This window comes from Corapipo altera, unplaced genomic scaffold (genome assembly GCF_003945725.1).
Source record: "Corapipo altera isolate COAL_440 unplaced genomic scaffold, ASM394572v1 1b, whole genome shotgun sequence".
NCBI classification, from domain to species: Eukaryota; Metazoa; Chordata; class Aves; order Passeriformes; family Pipridae; genus Corapipo; species Corapipo altera.
The window spans coordinates 11,963,003-11,976,976 of record NW_020884881.1 but is presented as its reverse complement, the minus strand read 5'-3'; the positions used below and the strand labels follow the sequence as shown (position 1 = coordinate 11,976,976).

The window sequence follows — 13,974 nt, the reverse complement described above, 5'->3', positions numbered from 1 at the left end:
CCGAAGCCTGGCTGCCTCCGGTCCTTCCTGGCCACGAGCAGAGCTTCTGGACCGCACACCTTCCTCCGCTCCTTCTCGGGCAGCTCCCCCATCCCCGCGGGGCACGGATGCGGTGCCCCCGGCGTGGTTCCGGGCGCTGCCGGTCCCCTCGCCGCTGCAGCGGGGGCTCAGCCTGCCGGGAGCGGGGCTCGCTGGCCGGGGGTCAGTGCGGGGCTCAGCTCGCCCGGTGCGGGGCTCGCTGGCCGGGGGTCAGTGCTGGGCGCGGCCCGCCCGGAGCGGGGCTCGCTGACCAGGGTGGGCAGCGCCATCGCTCCCCCGGGCTCCCCCTCTCGGCCGGGGCGGGGCGGGGGTCGCCGCTCTCCCTCCCTCTCCCAGGGCGCCCTCGCCCCCCCCGCCCGGGCCGCTCTCCGCCTTCTGCCGGCCGTGCCAGGCAGCCTCTCTCTCGGCCTTCACTACCGGGTCAGGCGAGGCGGGAGCGGAGAGGCAGCGCCCGCCTCGCTCCACCACCGACATCGACACCCCTCCTCCTCCTCCTCCTCCTCCCCGCGCCGCGGCCGTCCCCTCCCTCCTCCCTCCCTCCTCCCCGCTGCCAGTTTCTCTACAACTAGTACATCCACGCGCAGGGTCCGGCCGCCGCGGCTGCCATGGATATCAGCTAAAGCCGGGCGGAGCGGGCACAGAGGCGCTCCCCGACCCAGCTCGCAGTCCCGCGGGGCCGCAGCAGCGGCGGCCGCCCCCGCCTGCCCCGAGCCTGCCCGGAGGAGCCCGGCTGCCCCGGGGAGGGGGGCAGAGAGGGAGGGAGGGAAGAAGCACGGACCGCAGGGAGGGAGTCGGGCAGAGCATCCCCACGGCAATGTCCAAGGGCTTGAAGAAGAAAAGCCACTGGACGAGCAGAGTCCACGAGATCGTGATCGTGAGGAACCCGGAGGGACAGCTGGGCTTCGAGCTGAAAGGGGGCGCCGAGAACGGGCAGTTCCCCTACCTGGGGGAGGTGAAGCCCGGCAAGGTGGCCTATGAGGGCGGCAGCAAGTTGGTGCCGGAGGAGCTGCTGCTGGAGGTGAACGAGACCCCCGTGGCCGGGCTCACCATCAGGGATGTGCTGGCCGTGATCAAGCACTGCAAGGACCCCATCCGCCTCAAGTGCGTCAAACAAGGTAAGGCGGACACGGCTCCCCCCTCCCCCTTTGCCCACCCCCTTGGGGGCCGGGGCAGGTCTGGGGGAGCTTGGGGGGGAGCAACTTTGTTGCTGCAGTTTGACTTTCCCCCTCCCCGCCGGAGCCGCCCCCTCCCCGGCGGCGGGGGGAGGATGCGAGCGGCGCTGCGCGGTACCCGCAGCCGGGCGAATTAAATGTGCGTCAGTGACAGCGCTTCGCCATGCCGGGGGGGGACGGACGGGGGGCGGCGGCGGCACCCCCTGCAGCCCCTGTCTCACGGGGACGGGGAACCGCCCGACACGGCCCCGACCGCCCCTCCGGCTGCTGCTGCCGAGGGCGCTGTCGGTGGGGCCGGAGCGGCCGCCGGGCTCAGCTGCGGAGCGGGGCTTGCCCTTGGCTTCGCCTCGCCCCGGCCGCCTCGGAGTGGGGTCAGGGGCTGCCGCCGCTCGCCGGGTTCCCTGGTGGCACCGAAGGATGGCTTCAACATCTCTTAAGTGTCATTAGCGGAAAAGTCATTCATTTGATCCGTGGTGAAAGCGATCGCTAATCCCAGGGAGCGGGAAGCTCAGAGCCAAGTGGGAGGGCAGGCAGAAAGAAACTTTTGGGAGAGAACGGCTATTCTTGGCTCCCCTCTGTCTGTGTTTATTTTTGAAGTAATCTAAAAGGTTAATGCGTTTCCAGGAAAGTCAGTAAAGACGCCACAGATGCTGTTTACGTGTTTGTTTCTGTCCTCTTTAAACTGTGCTGAGTTGAGCTCTCTGCAGCTGAACGCTCGTGAGGAGGTTTCTGCCACCCCAGCAGCATTTCTGGAGTACAGGAGCTGCTCTGGGAACCGAGTCTGTAGGTGCTCCTCGGCCATGGGTGGTGCAGCGGCTGTAGGCGTATCGCTGAAGTACGCATTCCAGCCGGGCAGCGAGCCCAGCCATTGAAAACTTGGGAATTTCTGCGGTGGGAAGTTTTTAGATGCCATACATCAGAGGCGCTTGTGCTCTGCAACTGTAACCATCAGCCTGTGCTCAGAGGACACAGAGGAGAGTCCCTCTGACTTTAGGTATAATTTGATAATTGGCGGTTTATTGTTTAAAACATAATTTGTGATACTTCTGAATGCTTGAAGAATATCACAATTATTATTTTATCCAAACATGACAGAACCAGTAAAAAGAATTTGACTTCCACTCAGGTCTTCAGAATGTACTTTATGATATATTCTGTTATCTCATGAGGTCAAACCTCTAAATACAGATATGGTCTGGGATTTTTCTATTTGTCCTTATGGGTAAGTTGTGCAATATGCTGTAGATCATATCTTGACAGTCAGGCAATGCAGGGAGACACAATAGTTCATGTGATAATGTGAAGATTAGAAAAGAGTATAATGGATTCTGTCTTGTCAGTGTATTGCCATCTCTGGGCACCTTAGCACCAGGAAACCTGCTCTGTAGTTTCTTCTTTTTGTTAATAATTGTAGTGTGACTGGTCTTACTGTAACAGGATTCAAAGAGAAGCAGCAGTGGAAGTGTCAAGAAGATAAGGGTAGAATTGTCTGTTATTTAAATTCTTACTTTTTTTTTTTTCAGGAATCTTATAGATGCTTTACAGTAAGGCAAATTTAAGGTTACTTTAAGTTACTATATGAAACAGTCTCTGTCCCACTTCCTCACTGTTTTTCTAATACTTCTCTTTAAGTCAAAGCACCCACCAGTGATTCATTAATGTGTGCACCCTTAATAAAGTTACCTGTCATATGTGAATTAGGGACATTAGTCAGGCCTTTAGTTTGGGAATTAGTGCAAGTTTCTGAATGAGACATAAAGGATGAATTCTGAATTTCACCTAGTTTTAAGTATTTATGTCTGTATCTACATGCATCTGAGGAATTTTGGTTACAATTTTGATGCAAGTTCTCAAAGCACTGGCCAGATGACTGCGTGTTTGGAAATAACAGTTCGGCATAGATTCTTGGACTGAGAAAGACTTCCTGGCTGGAACGATCTTTCTTGTGCACCATCTTCCTTTACTTTGCCAAAGGGAGAGGCCTTCTGGATCCAACTTTATATTTTAAAAAAAAAAAGTCAATGGTTTTTGCGTTTTACTACCTGACTCCTCCTTCAAGCGTAAGCCAGTGTAGTCCCTCCACCCCTCGGTGACAAAGCACAGGCAGCAGGAATCTGCTCTACAGTAACATTACTATTCCCTAACAGTACTTTGCAGCAGCGTGTAGGAGAGAAAAGGCTGGGTAATAAAATTTTTATGTGTTTTTGTAACTTTTGTTCTCCCTTTAATTATAAAGCACCTTTAGTGTGCTGGAACAAGGTTAATGACTCCATTATCATTGTTTCCGCATAATTTATCAATGATATCTCTGTCAATTAGAGTAGCATGACCTTGAATGCACCATGTGACTGTAGCTGCTTCTTCAATGCTGCCTAGGAATGAAGTCAGAGAGAGAACTGTGGAGGTAGGACACGACTATTTATAATGCAATCCTTAAGAGACTGTGAGTATTTCTCTTATTTGAAAGTTTTGACAATTCAGTACTGAAAATTCATTTGTAGGTGAAATCAGGGAATGGCTGATTCAATTTACAGAAATTAGCTTAGCTGTTTTGGAGTACAGAAAATAAAGGTGCTTTCATGATTTTTCGTTATGTTGTGTTTGATTAAACACTCCCTCTTCAAAATAATTAAATATGTCATTGTTTGTCACATTACCAGGCAAAATAAACTTTTTCCTTTTAAAAAGTCTGATAAAATATTGCTGTTTTATGTTAGCTGAACATCTTGAGTTAAAAAAACAAACATATAATGTAGGAGTTGCTGTATGGCATTAGGAGGAGTAAACTTTGTGAAAAACTGATTTGTAGTTCCATGATGTGATCCAACATGAACTCTCCTAAATGTGACACCTGATAAGTAAGGTTTTAATGCAGGAAATTATGGCCTGGTTTTGCATAGGAAGAAAAGACTGTAAGAACTATTATTATTGTTTAACCTTAATAGTAAGAATTCACGAAGAAGTATTCCTTGGAGACTGTTTCCTGTTTGTTTGTTTGTTTGGGTTTTTTGTTAGCTTTTTGTTTGTTTTGGGTTCTTTGTATGTTTGTTTGTTTGTTTTTTGGTGAGCCACTTATTGTGCTACTATTGGCAGAACCACAGAGATTCTCCTGAAACACATGGCATGAAATCTTGATCCAGCTGAAGTCAGTGGGAAAGCTATCCTTGACATCAAATACAGAAGGCAAGATTTATTCTACAAAGTCCCATGCTTTTTTAAATATATCCCTTCCAATGGGAGAATTTTATAGGGCAGTTAGATTAGTTGGGCATATTGCAAATGTTCATTATGATCTTCTGCTCTCTCTGATGAAGAGAAGAACCTTACACTGCTGTTTCTTAAAGGAATACTTCTGAATTTCAAATATGTTTGTTTTTACATGCTGAAGTTTGGATTAAGTACTGTCGTCTTCCCACAGATGCGTAGTTGTAAAAGTAGCAGTGTTAAGGACAGGCATCTTTATTTGGATAAGTAATCACATGGGGAAGAGTCATATGGGGAGCAATGTTGTCTCCAGTTCCATTCTCTGTTCATCACTGCTGTCTCAGATCCACAGTATGTTTCTTCATTAATTCTCATCAGTGGGCGACACAGGTCCATGATGTGCATAGACTCACTCCTTGAAGGGTTGCAGAAACAGCCCACTCAGTTGTACTGCAAAAACCAGGATCTTTATTCTTTGTAGAGTTATAAACTTCCACAGATACCCTCAGCAGAATCCCAATGAACAGTCTGAAAACATGGATTTCAGAGCTCAGGAGCATTGCAACAGGTTTTGTCCTGGAGCTGCTGCCTGATACATCAAGGAAAATGGTTTGGATGTACTATGTAACCAAGTGATCTGACAAACTAAACAATTTCATTTACTTTTAGAAGTATTTAATGATATGACCATATGAAATATGAATAACATTGATACTTTATGTGGACGCTTTCTGATATCTCAGATTTGACTCTAAATAGTCAGACTTTAGGCTTCAGTCCATAACACTAGCTCCTTATGAAAAAAGGCATTTAGTACACATAATGTAAGGAGGAACTTAAAACCAGTTTAATTTTCTCAGTCCGATCATTTACTTAATAGTAAGCATATGCTAAAATGTTTTGCTGACTTGGGCATATTTTCAAGTGTCTTCCCAGTCAGGAGAAGATTTGGAGCCTCGTTAGGATGGGTACAAGAGCAGCCAAGTTTGAGCAGACTGCAGGCCTGCATCCTCCACATCTTATTCCTGGTAGCTGTGACAGTGGTTTCCCAGTGAAGACTAAAAGGACAGGAGGGTACTGTCCCAACACTCATTGATTTGTGAGTAAGGGATTTAGTAGCCTTGTGGTGTTTTTTCCTAATGGGTTTATCCGTAAGCTTTGCAATTAAAACCTGGCTTAATTTTTTTTTTCTTTAAAAGTCTGTGACAAGCCTTTTGACAGAGAAATACAGGAATGCTGTGGTTTTCCACAGGTTTTGCCTGCACATGTAAATGCCGTGTCAGCTAGTTAAAATGTTAGTATTTTGCTACAGACTTTTTCATACACATATTCCTATGTATAGTCATATTTTAAACGAATTTCTTTGGTTATTTAAAGTCATAAATAATTCTCTTCTATGTTCATTAAAACACTTTATGCATACAGATTGTCTTTTGGTAGTTTTTATCCCTGAGTGTCAATATATACTATCTTGCAAGATGGGAAAGTTGGATAAAATTATCTTCGTGAGAAGAACAGTATTTTGCAATAGAAGAAAGCTGCATGATTTTCCAGATTAAAAATATCACAAGGGTCTTGCGAAAAACAAACTCAGAGAACTCTGAAAATCTGCATAGTTGTACTTCTGCTATATAATGCATAGATAGTATTTGGAGCTAAACTGTACTTCAGACCTGTTTCTTTTTCCTAATTTTTGCTCCTTAGAATTTTCCTAACTCTTGAAATTAAATTCAGAGTTCTTTTTTTACCGTTACTTTATGCCATTCTTCTGCTTGTCCATCCTAATTTAAAGACCATCGAAGCTGATTTCTGACTCATGTAGCTTGCATTTTATTCTTCAGCTCTTCCAGAGAGCTTGTGATGTTTCATGTCAGGAACTCTGTGTTCACTGGCAGTAGAATTATGTTCATCAGTCTTTTTACTTCTCTGAGAATTACAAATGTGCCATTAAAGGATGGGGCCATGATTTGGTTAGTGCATCATTTCCTTGAAGAAATTAAATAATTGAGAGTGCTCTGCTTAGTTCTGTTGAGTCACATATGGCAAAGTTCATTTCACACTAACACTTGTCCATCTGTTGATACTGTTGACATCAAAGGAAAGTATTGGTGTGAGGGGGTAGAATTGTGTCTGACTTATTTGATGCATCCTATAACCTCACCTGCATTAATTCAGCATTTCATGAAAGATATGGATTCTGAACTTTTGCTTTCATTGTTCTTGATCTTCTCCTTGCTCCTTGTAGATGAGGAGCTCCTTTCATGACATGAAGGAGTTGATAAATTATTCATCTTCATATTTTGTATACAAGAAGTAGTGTATACATGGAAAAAGTGCTCCTTCAGAGGGGATTTATGGGAGGAGGTGGTCACAACTGTGATTTAGAAAGGGTGATGGAGAGGAAAGTGCTGCAGTAGTTACAGAAGCAGATGTTTCTTGTTCTCTTCCTCATGGTGGTGTAAACAAATAAAATCCTAAACTTTTTTTTACTGGGGAGCATCAAGGCAAAGGTCAAAGAACATAGTGCTATTGCTTGACTGTGCTAACATTCTGGAGTCATTTTTTCTTACATACATAGGTGTTTATAAATATGTGAGTATACATGTATATTTGGGTTGTTTTTTTTTTTTTTTTTGAGGCCGGTAGGAATTATTATCTGTAGGTTGAGAGTGTGTGAGAATTTTTGTAGTGTTGCCACAGTACTACTCTAGAATGCTTTTGATACGAGTTTTGATGCATATATGTACATGATAGTTACATTGAACCCATTCAGTCTGGTGGCCAAGAATGGCTCATGATTCTGCAACAAGAAATAAAATGATCATGAACTTTGTAATAAGATTGACAAGATGCCTACCCAAGCAGGCACAGTCTAGAGTGCAGGGTTGAAAGGTATTGATTTCAGTAGCAAAGTGCCTGTCACCGGGTTTTGTTGCTGAATGTCACTGCAGTGCTGGCCTTAACTGAATTTTCTAAAGTCACAGGGGCTGTGATCCCAACAGTATCTCTTCAGCACACCTAATTTGTTACAAATCAGCTTTTTTCCAAGCTCATCTATCCAGTAAGAAGGTGTTATAGTTTTCTGGCCATTTTTCCAGCTTTCTAACTGTAGGCTGAAACTACTCAATGGAAAGTTGAATGGCAGACAGAAGCAAGAGAAAAGGAAGATACTAAAAGGCTTTAGGAAAAAAGGAAGATGCGAAAGGGCTTTAACAGAAAATATTTAGTGTTCCTAAACTGGATTTAAAATCCTTGTTGGTAATTGATAATCTCTAAAACAGTACTTACAGTTTGAATGTTCTTTTAATATTAACCTAAAAAGTCTTATTTATTCAAACCTCCTATCCATAATTTGGAGTCTTCACTAGAAGCTGAGCTGAAAGAAGGCTGTTGTTTGTGTGTATCTGCCATGTATTTATCCTTTCTACAGTGTGTAAATGAACTACAAATGCATTATTCCTGAACTCTTAGCACACGCAGATTGCTAGAATCCAGACTCTAATCAAAAGGTATGTTGCTGTCAACACAACACTACCAGATGTCTTCTCATTCATATATATGTTATGATTAGTAATATATGAATAATGCTGTTTCACTCTGCTTATCAGCTTCAGATGTTTCTCCTGGATGTCTTTGATTATTTCCACAATGCATGAATTCAAGACAAAGGAAAGTAAGACAAGGAAAAAATGGAGAAAATAAATTTGTGTGAAAGTCCCAGGAAAAAAAATTAGAGATTATTAAAGTACAATATTGGTGGTTTTAGAAATCACGTTTTGTTGTGTTCAAGAGAAATGTACGGCCCTGGGGAGATTCTCCAGCACAGGAAACATGTATTTCCTACGTCTGTCTTAGTTCCTGAACATATGCTGAAATCTAGAATCATTTAGGTTGGAAAAGACCTTTATGGTGGACTACCAAATCCACCACTAAACGATGTCCCTAAGCATGACATCTCCAGGGTTGGTGACTCAACCTTTTCCCTGGGCAGTTTGTTCCAGTGCTTGACAATGCTTTCAGAGAAGAAATTATTCCTAATATCCAGTCTAAATCACGTGACCCTGTGGTGCAACTTGAGCCCATTTACTCTTGTCCTATCGCTTTTTACTTGAGAGAAGAGACCAACTCCCATTTTGCTACAACCTCCTTTCAAGTAGTTGTTGAAAGCAATAAGGTTTCCCCTTAGCCTCCTTTTCTCCAGGCTGAACAACCCCAATTCCATCAGCTGCTCCTCATCAGACTTGTGCTCCAGACCCTTCATCAGCTCTGTTGCCCTTCTCTGGACACGCTCCAGCAGCTCAGTGTCCTTTCTGTAGCGAGGGGCCCAAAACTGAAGACAGGATTCGAGGTGCGGCCTCACCAGGGCCGAACACGGGGAGATGATCACTGCCCTGGTCCTTATGGCCACGCTGTTGTTGATTCAAGCCAGGATTCCATTGGCCATGTGGGCACATGCTGGCTCATGTTTAGCTGGATGTTGAACAGCACCTGCAGGGCCTTTTCCTCTGGGCACCTTTTTGGCCACTTTGCTTTCAGGCTGTAGCGCTTCATGGGATTGTTGTGACCCAAGTCACTTGGCCATGTTGAACCTCACACAATTGGTTTTGAACCAGCCTGTCCAGATCCCTCTGCAGAGACTTCCTGCCCTTCAGGAGATGAATGCTCTTGCCCAACTCACTATTGTCTCCAAAGTGACTGAGACTGTCCATGATCCCCTCCTCCAGAGCCTTGATAAAGATATTAAGCAGGCTTGGCTCCAATACTGAGCCCTGGGGAACCCCACTAGTGACCAGCTGCCAGCTGGATGTAACTTCATTCACTACAACTCTTTGGGCTTGGCCATCCAGCCAGTTTTTTACCCAGCAAACAGTGCACCCATCCAAGCTGTGACCATCCAGTTTCTCCAGGAGAATGCTGGTCCAAAGCTGTCCCTCTAAAATACCCAAAATTAATTCATTCCAAAGGGAAAAATAGCATTCCCACTTCTTCATCTGAAAGCACGAGTTATTCTTAATGTATCTATGTTTCTTTCCCAAGTTCTCACAAAGCTTGTGAAACAAGTTTCTTTAAGAAACTACTGAAACAGTAGTGCTGCCTGAGAAGGGAGGGAGAAAAATATTTGTATAAGATGACTTTCATATGTGTGTGACCTTCCTACAGAAATGGAGATTTACCAGGTAGTATTTAGTTACCACCCAGCCAGAACCACAGGCCGTGTCCCTTTGCTGCTGAGATAGCACCTTGACCTCTCTGGCTCACTTTCTGCATCCTTCTTCTCTGGTACTGAAACAGTTATGGTGTCATTGACCTTCAGAAGCAGTGCAGGACCATAAACACTTAAGTCATGACTGCGCTTTTCTTTTCAGATCTCTCACCTTGGGAAGCAAGGGCAAGAGTTCAGGGGTTCAAGACTGTGTGAAAATGGAATTAAAAAGCAAGCGTACATGTGTTTTATGGTTTTTAGATAAGACAAATTGGCTGTGTCTGCTACCACAGAAAATCCATAGATGAAGTAATGCCTCCTTAGATTTCTACATGACATTTTTCTGACTCCTGAACCATCCTTGGTTCAGATCAGTGTACCTCATAGAGCTCCTCCATACACCTTCTTTACAAACCATGGAACCCTATCTGCCACTAATGTCTTTCTTTTTTGCCTGCTCTACAGCTTTTGTGCTATTGAAGCATCTTCCTGTGTCCCTGGAATTCACCTTGAACATTTCTAGTGTGTCTTTTAGGCCTGGCATTAGCAACAACTAGTTTATTCTGCCTGTAAGATATATTTACCCTCTGTGCTCGAGTTTGTTTCAGAAAGCATGCAGAAACTTGTTTTGACACAAAGTTTTGGCATTCCATGGTTCCAGATCATGCCTGTTCTGATGGGAGAAAGCCTGGTAATAACAATCTCCCATTGTCCGTGGTCTGGGAGATACGTGACACAGCCTTGACAACATATGGTAGTTTCTGTAGCCAGTGATGGCAGTAATTTCATTGAATTATCCAGAATTATTAAATGGTTCACAGAGTTCCCAGATTACCACGCTGGGGGCCAGGGTTTTCCTTTGGAAGTCTATTAGGTCAGACGCTGAGGACAAAATTAAGATCACTCACTTTCTGCAGTCATAGCAAGTTTGTTTGTTTTTAAAACCTCAGAAAAAAATATTGTGTCCTCAGTATGCAGGGAAAAAAAGGAAAAAACCATAGAAATAGATTTCATCATTATGAGTAGTGCTGATGCATAGCAGAACAACTGGAAAATAATAGTAGGAGTATAATGGGCAAAATTTTCTACACTGTATACTAGCAAGTGAATTGTGTAGCTGTGTTAATGTAACATTAGTATTCCAGAGTGGAAATTCTTCCTGCAAAGAGGTACAAGCTGTCTTTTATTACTTATCTGTTTAATCTTGATATCTTTATATCTCACATTGTCCTTGCATTTGTCAGAATGAAATGTGTGATATGATTTGTGAAATTGCACATTTTACGGTGCTTTTTGTAATATAAAATAAAAAAATGAATCTTCCAGCTTGGTTTCCTTCATGCCAATCATGAATTAATCTGCATATTTCTAATAAAATACAGCTATTTCATAAAGCAACACCTAACTTGTCCTGCAGAAGCTGAGAGGAAACAAAAGTAGGGCATCAGGCTCATTCCAGGCCATCCATTTCACATGTAAGTTCTTATAACACACACTTTCCTTTTTGCTTAAACTTAGACTGAAAACGAGGAATGGTCCTATTTGTACCCCATATGAGTTATACTGAATAGTTTCTATCGTGTTACATTCACATGGCTGGTGTTTTAATATGAAATGAAATGACTGTGTTAGTTTCTGTTATTTCCTTACTAAGTCCTTCTTTGTGCTAAATCTGCATTAATAAATGTCACATAAGCTTCTCACACGCTTCCAAAATTGTATGTTAGTATAAACAAGGATTAATCCCATTATATTTTAATTCTCTGTCCTTGTTTTTTTTATAGGAACAGCATTTTATATTTCAAAGTGTTGCAGAGTCCTCTTACAGGCTTAATAAGCTAATGGAGCATGTAGGTGCTCCCATCATGGAATCCTCATGGAGTGGGAAAGGCAGCAGCTGCTCAACTCTTGTATCAGACTGAGGGAGGAGATGAACACTTCTTCAGTTTAAACTATTGAGTACTTTCGTTAGGTAAAGTGTAATTACCCCCCAATTTCCCTGCACAGCCACTATACTACTTATTTGCAAAACTCTCCTTGAAGCTCAGGTCTGGTGAGATGCCTACTCTGCTCTTGACGGTATTAGGTGGTGTACTGTGACGCCTTCATTATGTTACAGTCATTACATACATTGTGTGTATATAATACAGTAATTGGTTTTACTGGTATTTCTGATTTCTCTTTCCACATGGGTTTGTTATATCTGCCTGTTGTCTCATGCAAAAAGTCTGAAAACTTGTGGTGAGAGAAACTGCCTTCTTGTAACAACTAGCATGACAATTTCAAGTCGCGAGTCTCTCCATTCTGTGACAATGTAAGGAAGTGTTCACATTAGACTCTAACATAATGACTTCCTTGGTTATTGGAAATATTCTGTCTCATTTTAACATAGGACCTGTAACTCAAAGTAGTCGTATTTCAGTCTTGGTGATAGAAGCTGGAAGGTGAATAAAAGTTGAGCAATGTTTTTAGATTTAAGAGGATATACCCAGTTATTACTAATGTGGAGCTTCTCTTATTGGTAACACTGGTCTGTTGTCTCATGGTCTTTCTATTACAGCTACTGCTAATGAAGCCTATCCAAAAAACTTCAGTTATACTGTGTACACAGAATAAATTTCCGAAAGAATTTAGCTTTTCATTTTATCTGCTTGATTATATGTGGAAGAAAATTTCTGCCCTGTAAACTTCTAGAAGAATTACTGGAATTTCTGATAAGCCAGTAAAAAGAGCTTTTTCAAAACTCACTCTGGTCATTTTCCAGTAAAAAGAGCATAAAAGATTTCAGGAAAAGAATGCATCATGATACTGGAGGTTTTGTTGGGAAAATAAAGTAAGATGTTGGGTTTGCTTAATTAAAAGTCAGTAAACAAAATATTAATTAAAAGGTCTTCTGGATTCATATTTATGTTGAGTATTTATGTTATGCCTGTGATACTTATGTACTGAGATACTCGTCAGAACAGATGAACCCATAAAATTTAAAAATGCCTCCTTTAAATATGTGTGAAATAGTGTAGGGGCTTGTGTACATTTAATATGACTTGCAGAAGTGTAACAGCTGCTTTGCCTTGATAGGCATTCAAGTCTGTGCATGTGCTTTAAGGGTAATAAAATTAATGTTTCTGAGTGTAAAAGTTGGAGAAACTGAAGATTTTTTTTTCATATCTGAGAAAGCACCTCCTGCGTGTGACTAGATTAGTACCAGTTGCTTGTAGAAAAGTGGCAAATCCAGTTGGGACCCAACGGTGTTCTTTTGGGTCAATATTAAGTAGATTTCTAGTAAGTAATAAGCAACTTTGTCACCAGTTGCTGTAGGAACTGGTTTCAGTGAGCTGCAGAATTCCTCCCTCTTAATCTGAACATTGCTGTCCAGCTAGTGAGGAGGATGAGACATTAAAACAGAAGTCTTCACTTGCATCCCTTTAGACATTAATATTACTCTTGTTATTAGACTATCTGAATAGCTTTCAGATACTAAAAATCATTTACAAAAAGAGCTTATTCAGACTCCCCCAACAGGGAGTTATCCTTGATGTCCTCAGCTACCTCTGTGATTTCATTGTGAGGAAGGAAGCTGGCACTGCATAAAACTTCCTTGCATCTTTGGTCTCCTGACCTAAGCTATAGGATATGGTTCTTAAAAACTCTTGGGAAATTGCTGAGTTTCACAATCATATTATATTTTCATCCTGTGTGCTGTCCTTTTATGGTTCTGTTTGTTTCTCTTTTTTGTAATGTTATTTAAAGCTTCTCAAGGTTTTTAGGAAGAAATGGTGTTTCTAAATATATATGGTTTATCCTTAGAACTGGTACTGTATTTCTGCAAGTAATGGCTTAGTTTTTTCATTTTATTCTTTAAAAAATTAATCTCTTACAGCATGAATGTTATTATTAGTCAATCAAGACAACTGAAATAAGATCCCACAGTGACAGGTACTACAAGCTGGCAGTGAAAAACAGTCACTACCCCAAAGGGTTTATGAAGGCTAATTAGCCACAGCGGATAGATAGGAAAAGACAGAACCACACAGTGGTGAAGTGACTTGCCAGAAATCTCTGATCAATCAATAACAGAGTGAAGAACACCTCAATGTAGTTTAAAAGTCTGTGCAAGTGGTACTGCATCCAAGTAAAGGCATACAAACCACAAAAAAACACTCTCAATGAGGGGTTCAATGAGGATTTCTATTGATTGCTTGAGTAAAATATTTTTGAAGGTATTTGTTTCATATTCCATGACCCCTTGTAAAGCGGAAGCTTTGTTAATAACAAAGAAGCACAAGCATGCACAGGTCTCTGCAGATGAGAGTGTGTGATGGAGTGTTGTCTTCTAAAATAAAATGCGTTTCAGAA

At 42.6% G+C, this 13,974-nt stretch overlaps 1 protein-coding gene across 13 annotated transcripts in view; it reads left to right on the top strand.

The window, feature by feature from the left end:
• Positions 1-608: 608 nt before the first annotated feature.
• Positions 609-13,974, top strand: part of MAGI2 (membrane associated guanylate kinase, WW and PDZ domain containing 2) — a 721,543-nt gene continuing 708,177 nt past the window's right edge. For 4 of the 13 annotated variants that reach the window (XM_027639970.1, XM_027639969.1, XM_027639971.1 and 1 more), the window contains exon 1: positions 612-1,154. In XM_027639970.1, the coding sequence (XP_027495771.1) occupies positions 854-1,154 (301 nt within the window). In that variant the 5' untranslated portion in view covers positions 612-853. Of the gene's footprint in view, positions 1,155-13,974 lie in introns of all 13 variants that reach the window. The other 9 variants (XM_027639976.1, XM_027639974.1, XM_027639975.1 and 6 more) reach the window with 4 other exon arrangements.